General features: G+C 41.0%; 2 protein-coding genes across 2 annotated transcripts; both read left to right on the top strand.

Annotated features, from left to right (window-relative positions):
- Positions 1-428: 428 nt before the first annotated feature.
- Positions 429-5,973, top strand: LOC306738445 (N-acetylneuraminate-9-phosphate synthase-like; the record flags this gene model as incomplete). The annotated part of the gene is made up of 6 exons (XM_079220295.1): positions 429-560; positions 2,946-3,161; positions 3,242-3,341; positions 3,661-3,815; positions 4,096-4,362; positions 4,461-5,973. The coding sequence occupies 6 exons, from the start codon at positions 429-431 to the stop codon at positions 4,668-4,670; spliced, it is 1,080 nt and encodes a 359-aa protein (XP_079076421.1). The 3' UTR covers positions 4,671-5,973.
- A 952-nt stretch (positions 5,974-6,925) lies between these two features.
- LOC306738195 (N-acetylneuraminate-9-phosphate synthase-like) lies at positions 6,926-10,859 on the top strand (the record flags this gene model as incomplete). Its single annotated transcript, XM_079220022.1, has 6 exons — positions 6,926-7,057; positions 8,120-8,335; positions 8,418-8,517; positions 8,837-8,991; positions 9,724-9,990; positions 10,089-10,859. 6 exons carry the CDS (start codon positions 6,926-6,928, stop codon positions 10,296-10,298), a joined length of 1,080 nt encoding a protein of 359 aa, XP_079076148.1. The 3' UTR covers positions 10,299-10,859.
- Positions 10,860-11,759: the final 900 nt, after the last annotated feature.

Below are 11,759 nucleotides of genomic sequence, written 5' to 3'. Positions count from 1 at the left end.
CCACTTGGGCCCTTTGATAGTCATGGTTTCTGAAATGTTAAAAAGCTGTGTATTCTAGTCGCACACAGTAGTAACTCATCTTTTCTGATATGATTTATGAGAGTCACAGCTTGCTCTTTTACTTCAAATATTGTCTCCCTATTACACACTTTGTCACGGTGCAATAATTCATGGTTCTGATTCGTTTTAATGTTGTAAAGAGATACTTCACATTACATGTGCATGAGTCTGAGGGCGTGTTGCGGGTGTGACAGCCTCGCTGCCTCGGGCCGCCTTCTCACGGTTAGCAAACGAACACACCATCAAAGAAATATGAAGTAGGCGTTACATGGTTTCAAGTCGGAGCTACCACTTTGCCCTCGCTCTCCGCGAAATCGTAACGTTGTTTTCACTGGTTTCGTTGTTACGTTGTTTTTGCTGTGGACAAAATGCCTCTAAAATTCGAGCTGTATCCCGGGAGGATGATTGGAGGAGATGAGCCGTGCTTCATAATCGCTGAAATTGGACAAAATCACCAGGGAGACATAGAGATTGCCAAGAAAATGATCAAAATGTCAAAGGTAAATGCAATCGATACGTACCGCTTTGTTTTTTAATGTAAATACGTATACAGTACCAGTCAAAAGTTTGGACACGCCTGGTATGTGGATTTTTTTCATTCCTTTAATGATGACTATTTTAGAGACAAAAAGTTTATAATTCAGACACTAAATGTATTATTTACATTTGAAATAGTTTGGGACCCAAAAGAAGAAGAAGAAGAATTACTTGTGTTTAGTCAAAGTCCCCAAAGTGTTACATGTCAGGGGAGAATGAGCTTGGGTCATTTATGCAGTACAGCATTCTTGAAACACAAAGGTGCATTTGGGCTCAACATATTCTGGGCTCTCTGCAGTCTACTTAGTGGTTGGATTGAATAGTTTTACACTATGATTTGTTTGTCCATATGATATTCATTGAGCCAATTCAAATACTACTAACCCAATACTAACCTTCTAGTTCTATTGTGATGTTTTAAGAATAGCTGTTAATATTAAACACACCTGTTAATATTCCATATTTTTACAGGCATGTTTGTGCACTTCCACTCTCAGTTCATTTTACCAATGACTTATTCAACTGTGGATCTTTTCTCTTTCTGCCCTTTCAATTGTCAGTCTGGTCTAACCGTTGTACAGCGTTTTGTTCTGGATGTACAAAACACAACTTTTTTTTTTTTTTTTTACAAACCCTTTCATTCAAAATAACATTTGTGAAGAGGACTTTCTACAACCTAAAGCATGACAAATACAGACAAAAACTGAAAATAAATTACAGAGCAGTCCTCTCAGCCATCCTGTAGTAGATCAAGCTTTTGTGGCAGGTGACTCCAAACTTTTGACTGGTACTGTGTGTTCTGATGTTCTTGTCTTTAACAGCCAGGACACACACACACACACACACACTCACACTCACACTCACTCTTCGTATTCTGAAGTCCAGACAAAAATGTCCAGATTTAATATCTTATCCTCGTCTGAATCAGGACTTTGATTTGACTATAAACTAAACAAGACCTTAATGCTTGAATGAATAGTTATTAAGATTATAATGTGGTAATTTAAGTGAGTCTGAAAGGTGTTTGTAGAAAGACGAGCATTGCACCACATTGTAAAATGATACATTGCCAGATGTGTAAATGTGGTCATTCGAGGTAACTGTATCTGTATTGAAGCCAACGCAATATGCCTGCTTTATGTGTATGCATGATAAATACCATAGACACAAAGAAGCAACAATGGGTGAGACGCTTTAAATGCTCAAATAAAACCACAACTTTTCAGGAAAAAAGCATGTAAAAGTATGGCTACTCCTTTAAAACCTTCAGTAGAGCCTTGTATTGCAGGTGTATAATATTAATGATCTCTTGGACATGTCCCGAAAATAACTATGTATTTTGGTCCCAGTTACTTAGTGCGGTACCTTTAATGCCATTCGACTGTCTTTTTCCACCTACGTAAAATGTAAAGGGATGCTGAAAAACTGGTTCACGCTTTTGTTATTTCAAGACTGGATTACTGGAACTCCTTGTTATCAGAAACTCTACTATAGGCTTAGACTGCTGGGGGACATCTTAGGATACACTGAGCTCCTCTCTCTCTCCTTCAGTATGAAATCATGTCTCTTCAATGCACATTACTAAGGTCTAACAGGACACGTATCAAGACAAGTCCTTTATCTGATGCAATTAGAAGATCATTAGTAGTTGTCACCAGTGCTGTCACTGGGCTTTGACGCTTTCTAAATCCTGAATGAAAGTCCTCAAATAAACTATTGTTGTGTAGAAAGTCACACAACTGATTTGCGAATACCTTCTCAAGGATCTTAGAGAGGAAGGGAAGGTTAGAGATGGGTCTGTAGTTAGCCAACACCTCTGGATCAAGAGTGGGCTTCTTAAGAAGAGGTTTAATTACAGCCACTTTGAAAGACTGTGGCACATGACCTGTTAGTAAAGACCCATTGATGATATTTAGTCAAGAGGCTAATCAAAGGTAAAACTTCTTTAAGCAGCCTCGTCGGGCTGGGGTCTAGGAGACAGGTAGAAGATTTAGATGTAGAAACCGTTGAAGACAATTGGTCAAGGTTGATGGGAGAAAAGCCATCCAATCACAAATCAGGGCCCACAGGCACCTCCAAGGCCACTTCACCTGCGGATAGACCAGCAGTATATGTTGTTTATTATGCTGCTTTTAGAAAGGAAAAACACAATTTTTAAACAAAAAATATATTTTCACATTTACAATGTTCTATTTCCTCAGCAAGACCCAAGTATAGGAATTAAAAGCTCATCTTTACACTTGTCCTTGATTTAAAAGGCACATACTTGGCAGGCTATTTGCAGTTTATTTTGATTGCACGTGTCGTTCACTTCTTTTCATGCCCTCACTTATTTCTGCCTCTCACAGGACTGCGGCGCTGATTGTGCCAAATTCCAGAAGTGTGAATTGGAGCATAAATTCAACAAGAAAGCCTTGGAGCGCCCGTACACTTCTGTTCACTCCTGGGGGAAAACTTACGGGGAACACAAGCGCCACCTGGAGTTCAGCCATGAGCAGTTTAGGGAACTGAAGAAATATGCAGAGGAGGTGGGGATCTGCTTCACTGCCTCTGGGACGGATGAGGTAAGAAATAGAGGTTGTGAAGAAGGCGTTACATGGTTTTAATCAGGTGAAAGTTTCACCATATGTTTTCTGTCTTTTAGATGGCGGTGGAGTTCCTCCATGAACTTAATGTGCCTTTCTTTAAAGTGGCCTCAGCAGACTCCAACAACTTCCCCTATCTGCAGAAGACTGCCAAGAAAGGTGAGAGTGAATCGTCATATCTGGGGTAAATGTTTCAAGTATGAAGTTCAATCAGCGGATGTATTTTATGTTGAATATTTAAGTGCTAAAATCATCAGTGCACTTTATAACCATTACATAAACAAATACTATATTAAGTAAAACAATACAAGATGAATGGAAGCGGAAAAATGCACAAATGTGTCAGTAGAAATGAGTTACAAAGTGGGAGAAAACAAAGAAATGAGGCTTGACTGTTGAACTACAGGAACTGTTGCATTTCCCTTTGCCCATGTAAGGCATAATGTTGATCAGGCTGTTGCCCTCCCGTCTGCGTCAGGACGGCCCATGGTCGTGTCCAGTGGGATGCAGAGCATGGAGACGATGCGTAAGGTCTACAAAACAGTGAAGGAGCACAACCAAAACTTTGCCATCCTGCAGTGCACCAGCGCCTACCCTCTGGAAGCCGAAGATGTCAACCTCAGAGTGCTGACGGTGAGAAAAGTTGAATAGAATAGAGCTTTACTCCGATATCAAAAGGTTGCGACGAAAACAAGATCTTAACCAAGTTGTCAAATTAATTAATAAAATTGTATGCATATTAGAAGAAAACAGCAAGTAGTAGTTGGGCTGAGCCAGACTGGCCTTTCCCCCTGGTTTCCAGTCATTATGCTAAGCTAAGATAAGCGGCAGCTGGCGCTAACTCACAAATGTGACTGTGGTGTCAATCTCCTCAGAGATTTAGGATTAACGCTCGCCCACTTGTAAACTACAGGAATACCAGAAGGAATTTCCCGATATTCCCATTGGCTATTCCGGCCATGAGTCTGGGATCAATATTTCAGTTGCGGCCGTAGCTCTGGGTGCAAAGGTCATCGAGCGCCACGTAACCTTGGACAAGACTTGGAAAGGGAATGATCACCACGCCTCTCTGTTGCCCTCTGAGCTAAGCGAGCTGGTTCGTTCTATCCGACTGGTGGAGAGGGCGCTGGGGACCGGCGTCAAGCAGATGTTACCTTGTGAGAAGCCGTGCCATGATAAGGTGAGATATTCTCACTCCACAAAAAAAATCATAGATTTTATCTCTGTGCCATGAGAACAATAATAATGTCACTCCTTTTTCTTCTTCAATTCTTCCAGCTGGGTAAGTCCTTGGTGGCCAAGGTCAAGATCCCCAAAGGAACTGTGCTGACTCAGGACATGTTGGCGGTGAAGGTGGCCGAACCAATGGGCGTCGCAGCGGAAGATATCTTCAAAATGGTCGGAAAGATCGTGACGAAGGACGTGGAGGAGGATGAGAGCCTCTTGCCAGAGGTGGTGGCTGAGTGCTGCAAGAAGAAGAAGTGCTGAGGGTGGCAGGGAGTTTATAAATGGGTAGAAAAAACACTTAATCTGAGAGGAAATGGTCAAATGGTCATTTTGTTTGGTGGTGCTGGGATTTCCCTGCTAGAGTTCAAACAGTTAATATATTTGACCTGCTGCGAGCACATTTCTTGAAGAAACTGATATGAAACAAATCACATAATTATCGTTCTGACACATACGTCACATCGGGAATTTAGCCTAAAAATGACACGAATAACCTTTTATGTCGTATATATGTCACAATACGAAAAATAATTATGATCTGCTCAGTTAATTTGTTTGATTCAATGATATTTAGCTAACATATTTTATATTGTTCAATCCAAAGCATATAAAAACAAATGTAAACAAAAAAATTATGTTATATTAATTAAATTATGAATACAAGTTTTGTACCATTAATGCCCAGTATAACATTTCAGATCTTTGACACTATTTGGAAAACAATGTCAGAAATGTGTTCTATGTGGTCTTTTAATCTGTATTATGTCCGCCATAATTTTACTCGAAGGAGAAATGGGTCCGGGTTCTTATAGGTAGCACTTAGATTGAGAGGAAATGTGGATTCCTCTGGGAATAATGGTCATTTTGTTTGGTTGTGCTGGGATTTCACAGCTGGGGTTCAAACGGTTAACTCCTTTGCCAAAGTGTTTTCTATCGTCTATTGTCTTAAAATCGTCTTAACTCAATACACTAACTTGTTAGCCAACAGGCTCTTTGATAACCACACCATTATCAATACACACAGAGTTTCTGCATTGAAAATATTCTCATGTATGGAAGTGAGTAAATAGATGGCTTCATACCTTTATGGTTCATTAGACAATAATCCAAAACGTTTGGATCTAGTCTTGCTGGGTTGGTACTTAAATTCTGTGTTTTATTGCCATATCAACCGCAGTTCCTCCTGAATTAATTGTGTTGCACTCTACCACAAAAACATATAATCACATAGCACACAGAACTAAAACATACTGCCACAAGTACAGTACTGTAAGAGCCATTTTGTTTGTTTTGTTGTGTTTTACATCCCACCACTTAGGGGCGTAAAGGCCGAGTTCAATTAGGACAAAGGGCAATATGACAGGAGGGGCACTCAGGTTGCTCAATTGAAGGAGCAAACAGTTTTTTGATTGTTTGAGAGTGGATGACAATGTGTGATAACGTAGATAGAGAATGTTTTGATTTCTTGTATTGTTTGATTAGAAGGAAATAGGTTTGTGACAGGACGTGGCTATCTTTCGTTTTGTGTGAAGAAATGTGCAATTATTAATAAATTACCTTTGCGTTTAAACCTGGACATTGCGTCGTTAATTGCACGCGTCAGAAAGTTAACAAAGAGCAACCACGTAGTGACCTTTTTTTTCGATAGGCAACGGGGGCACTACATTTAAGTAAACAAACTTGTGATTATGTGCGCACATGACTTTACGCATTGGTGGCGACTGTATATTAACAGAAAAGACATTCATGGGAAAATTATGAATCTGCAAAAAGAAAGAAAGGGGAAGCTTCAAAGAGCATACAATCTCAGAGAGATAATTTGGGGTTTGATTTGTGATAAAAGCTATGTCAAGGAGGTAAAAGGTACATTTGAAAAATGAAATGTTCTCTGTGGTAAAGCAAAGGTAAAACATGAAACGCTGTTGAGGTTGTTCCCTAGAGAGGTGGAAACTAAGGATGCTTGTGGTGGCGGGGGCGTGGTTGGGCTCAGCCCCTAACATTGTCCATGGGGCCCCTTGATAGTCATGGTTTCTGAAATGGAAGAAAGCTGTGTATTCTAGTCGCTCACAGTACTCACTCATCTTATCTGGTATTATTTATTAGTCTCAGCTCAGTCTTTAACCACACATAATGTCTCCATATTACACACGTAATCACGGGGCAATAATTCATGGTTTCGTTTCGTTTTAATGTTGTTGAAAGGAGATACTTTGGATTACATTACATGTGACAGCCTCGCGGGGTCCGGCCTCCTTCACGCGGTTACGGAACGGGACGTGCCGGTGCAGCACGAGCACGAGCACGAGCCACTCTTCGGTCTCGGCGCTGTTGTGAATTCGTGAAGGAAATCCGGTTTATACTCGTAAAGTCAACGCGGAAGTCCGCCCACATCCTCGGTGTGCAGCACATGAACTGGTCCGGTCGGGTTCAAGTCAGAGCTACCGCTATACTTTCGTTCTCCGCCAAGTCATATCTTTCACTGGTTTTGTTGTTACGGTTTCTTTCCTTTGGACAAAATGCCTCTAAAGTTCGAGCTGTGTCCCGGGAGGATGATCGGAGGAGATGAGCCTTGCTTCATCATCGCGGAGATTGGACAAAATCACCAGGGAGACATAGAGATTGCCAAGAAAATGATCAAAATGTCAAAGGTAAATACAATCGATACGTACCGCTATATTTTGAATGTGAATACGTATGTCCTTATCTTCTTATATTTAACAGCCAGGACACACGCGCGCACACACACACGCACACGCACACTAACGTATTCCGAAGTCCAGACAAAAATGTGCAGATTTAATATCTTGGTTGCCACATCGTCCTCGTCTGAAACATTACTTTGATTTCACTAGACACTAAACTAGACGTTAATGCTTGAATTAATAGTTATTCAGGCGTTTGTAGAAAGACGAGCATTGCGCCACATTGTAGAATGATAAATTGCCAGATCTGTAAATATGGCCATTCTAGATAACTGTATCAGCACTGAAGCCATAATGCCTGCTTTATGTGTATGCATGATAAATGCCACAGACACAAAGAAGCAACAATGGGTGAGACGCTTTAAATGCAAAAATAAACCACAACTTTTCAGGAAAAAAGCTTCAGTTTGGCTACTCCTTTCTAAAACCTTCATTACAGTGTTGTTTAATGCTTTCCTGGACAGTGGACATATCCCGAAAATAACTATGCATTTTGATCCCAGTTACAGAGAAAGTAGAGACAACGTGTTGAGTTTAAAAGCTTTAGAAGAACTAAATTAAACCAAAGTAAATGTTTTCCTTACTTATTTATTTATTAATGTGAACTGAATTCCCCATATATGTTGCTCATGATGCTGCGTTTAGAAAGGAAACTCCCCAACTTTTTGCATGATCAGCTCACCTGGTGAAAACTATTTGTTACACAATACATATATCTCAATAAGCATAATGAATAACAAGTGTTCTTGTTATTGTAGTCAAAATATAACACACTGATACAAAATGCAGTACAGAACTGGGGGGGTGGCACACTTTAAACCTGTCCAGTGGTTGCACATTTACAATGTTCTCTTTCCTCAGCAAGACCCAAGTATAGGAATGAAAAGCTCATCTGTACACTTGTCCTTGATTTAAAAGGAACATACTTGGCAGGCTATTTGCAGTTTATTTTGATTGCACGTGTCGTTCACTTCTTTTCATGCCCTCACTTATTTCTGCCTCTCACAGGACTGCGGAGCTGATTGTGCCAAATTCCAGAAGAGTGAATTGGAGCATAAATTCAACAAGAAAGCCTTGGAGCGCCCGTACACTTCTGTTCACTCCTGGGGGAAAACTTACGGGGAACACAAGCGCCACCTGGAGTTCAGCCATGAGCAGTACAGGGAACTGAAGAAATATGCAGAGGAGGTGGGGATCTGCTTCACTGCCTCTGGGATGGATGAGGTAAGAAAGAGAGGTTGTGAAGAAGGCGTTACATGGTTTTAATCAGGTGAAAGTTTCACCATATGTTTTTTCTGTCTTTTAGATGGCGGTGGAGTTCCTCCATGAACTTAATGTGCCTTTCTTTAAAGTGGGCTCAGGAGACACCAACAACTTCCCCTATCTGCAGAAGACTGCCAAGAAAGGTGAGAGTGAATCGTCATATCTGGGGTAAATGTTTCAAGTATGAAGTTCAATCAGCGGATGTATTTTATGTTGAATATTTAAGTGCTAAAATCATCAGTGCACTTCATAACCATTACATAAACAAATACTATATTAAGTAAAACAATACAAGATGAATGGAAGCGGAAAAATGCACAAATGTGTCAGTAGAAATGAGTTACAAAGTGGGAGAAAACAAAGAAATGAGGCTTGACTGTTGAACTACAGGAACTGTTGCATTTCCCTTTGCCCATGTAAGGCATAATGTTGATCAGGCTGTTGCCCTCCCGTCTGCGTCAGGACGGCCCATGGTCGTGTCCAGTGGGATGCAGAGCATGGAGACGATGCGTAAGGTCTACAAAACAGTGAAGGAGCACAACCAAAACTTTGCCATCCTGCAGTGCACCAGCGCCTACCCTCTGGAAGCCGAAGATGTCAACCTCAGAGTGCTGACGGTGAGAAAAGTTGAATTGATATCGGAGTAAAGCTCTATTCTAAAGGTTGGGACGGGTTCACTCCATTCATAGCATAGTTAGAAGTTTTCAGCAAAGGCATATAGAGTTTTAGGATCCATTCAAATATCACATGTCTCATTGCATTAGCAAATAATTTCCCCAAATTGAACTTAATCTGTTTAAATGGCCATATAGATTAAAAAAAATACGCACAATTCAGCCAGCTAATACTATAACACTATTATTTTATAATCTGGTATGTTCATTTGGGTTAATATCCTTATTTTCTGCCTTCCCAGGATTTATATTACTCATGTATGTATCTCTATGTATAAATGCACTGCCATGATGTATTGTGTATAGTATATTCACTTTTTGTTAGGACAGCTAAATCGGCAGATTTGTTCCCAATGGACAGAGCCAGGCCAGCTGTTTCCCTATTTTTCTATTCTCTAATGCTAAGCTTTAACTTTAGTTTAGTTTTAGTAACTCCCATTATAAAAAAAATAACTTGCACTATATATCAAAGTAATTAGATTAATAGAAAAATGTTAATGCATATTAGAAAAAAGCAAGTAGTAGTTGGGCTGAGCCAGGCTAGCCTTTCCCCCTGGTTTCCAGTCATTATGCTAAGCTAAGCTAAGCGGCAGCTGGCGCTAACTCACAAATGTGACTGTGGTGTCAATCTCCTCAGAGATTTAGGATTAACGCTCGCCCACTTGTAAACTACAGGAATACCAGAAGGAATTTCCCGATATTCCCATTGGCTATTCCGGCCATGAGTCTGGGATCAATATTTCAGTTGCGGCCGTAGCTCTGGGTGCAAAGGTCATCGAGCGCCACGTAACCTTGGACAAGACTTGGAAAGGGAATGATCACCACGCCTCTCTGTTGCCCTCTGAGCTAAGCGAGCTGGTTCGTTCTATCCGACTGGTGGAGAGGGCGCTGGGGACCGGCGTCAAGCAGATGTTACCTTGTGAGAAGCCGTGCCATGATAAGGTGAGATATTCTCACTCCACAAAAAAAATCATAGATTTTATCTCTGTGCCATGAGAACAATAATAATGTCACTCCTTTTTCTTCTTCAATTCTTCCAGCTGGGTAAGTCCTTGGTGGCCAAGGTCAAGATCCCCAAAGGAACTGTGCTGACTCAGGACATGTTGGCGGTGAAGGTGGCCGAACCAATGGGCGTCGCAGCGGAAGATATCTTCAAAATGGTCGGAAAGATCGTGACGAAGGACGTGGAGGAGGATGAGAGCCTCTTGCCAGAGGTGGTGGCTGAGTGCTGCAAGAAGAAGAAGTGCTGAGGGTGGCAGGGAGTTTATAAATGGGTAGAAAAAACACTTAATCTGAGAGGTAATGTTATCAAAATGGTCATTTTGTTTGGTGGTAGTGGGATTTTCCAACATTGCCAAAGTGTTTTCTATTGTCTAAAAGTCGCCTTACTCAATACACTAACCTTTTGGCCAACAGGCTCTTTGATAACCACACCATAATCTTACAAGAGGCCCAGTAGTCTCCCTGTAGAGGTGAAAGAACATTGAACACATGGAGCGGCTACTGGTCATCTCCTCACACAGCAGTGAGATCAAAGAGCCTCTTTGCCAAACAGTCAATGTATTCTTCTTGTGCCTGCTCATTAATGGAAGTTCATGATATCAGACATGGTTCGTGTTTGCTGCTTCTTTGAAAGATGCCAGACGCTTCCCAAAACCAAAAGAAGAAATGCCCCCTCTCACAATTGACCTTGTTTTATTCATGAACCCAAGTCCGTCCGGATGTTAACTGAACGTGTCAAAAAATGCGGAGACTCTGTTGAGATCTGATGTTCAGAAAAGATGAAGCCTCCAAATAAAATGTTGCCTAAATTCCCTCCTTGAGGTTTCCCTCTTCTTTGCTACATCGCTTTAAACTCAGGGGTCGACTCACTTCGTGCAGGCCACATTCACTTTGTACCCTCCTTCTCATGGTAGGTGTATTATTGACTGACAGTAAACAAGTGGAAGTGCATGTGCTTGATTATACAACCGGTGAAGCGAGAGAGTCTTAGTCTTAACACTGCGTATGGTCTTTTTCCCGCAGGTGGAAGGCTGTAGAGAGGGTCTGCTGTGTTCTACTTTGTAGGAAGACCCAGAGACATAGAGACTGGATTGGATCTAGCGCAGCACCGGACACAAGTTTACATACTATAAACTCAGACGTTTTCGTTACAGCAGATGCTAAGGCGATGAGTCCGTAGCCACTTAGCCAGCTAGCAATGGGCTTCTTAGGCACAGGAATCATTACCGCAGATGAAAAGAGAGTAAAAGTTATGTATCGCCCATCTTGAACACAGTATTATTTTTTTCTTTCTGCATTGCATTTTCTAATCTCCTTGCTGAACCGAGGCTTGTTGTTGCCAAACACAGTCACTGTCTTGGTGTTAGCTATAATAAAGAAGAAATCCATAGGTGCAAATCAAAGCAAGATTTGAGCATTTCTTTAAAAACTAGGAATTCTTTTACACCCCAATAATACAAATATAACCTTCGTAATTGGATGTTCTGGATGTGCAGTCGAGTGAGTCTCCAGCTGATTTGGTGTAAACACCATCTGCAGATGAAGGAACGTGTCTGTTATTGCAGGTGTTAATGTTGCTAGGTTTATGTTTAGACTCTTGCCAGTAGACAAAGAGCACTGAGTGCATTAACATGCAACTATTTTCTAAACCAAATCCCAATTTAACAAGGAGACAATCTGCAAGATGCTTTTTAAACAAAACTTACTAC

The sequence above is a fragment of the Taurulus bubalis genome (genome assembly GCF_910589615.1).
Source record: "Taurulus bubalis genome assembly, chromosome: 6".
Classification (NCBI taxonomy): Eukaryota; Metazoa; Chordata; class Actinopteri; order Perciformes; family Cottidae; genus Taurulus; species Taurulus bubalis.
Note: the sequence above shows the minus strand (reverse complement) of the source record. Positions and strands in the feature narration are given on the sequence as shown.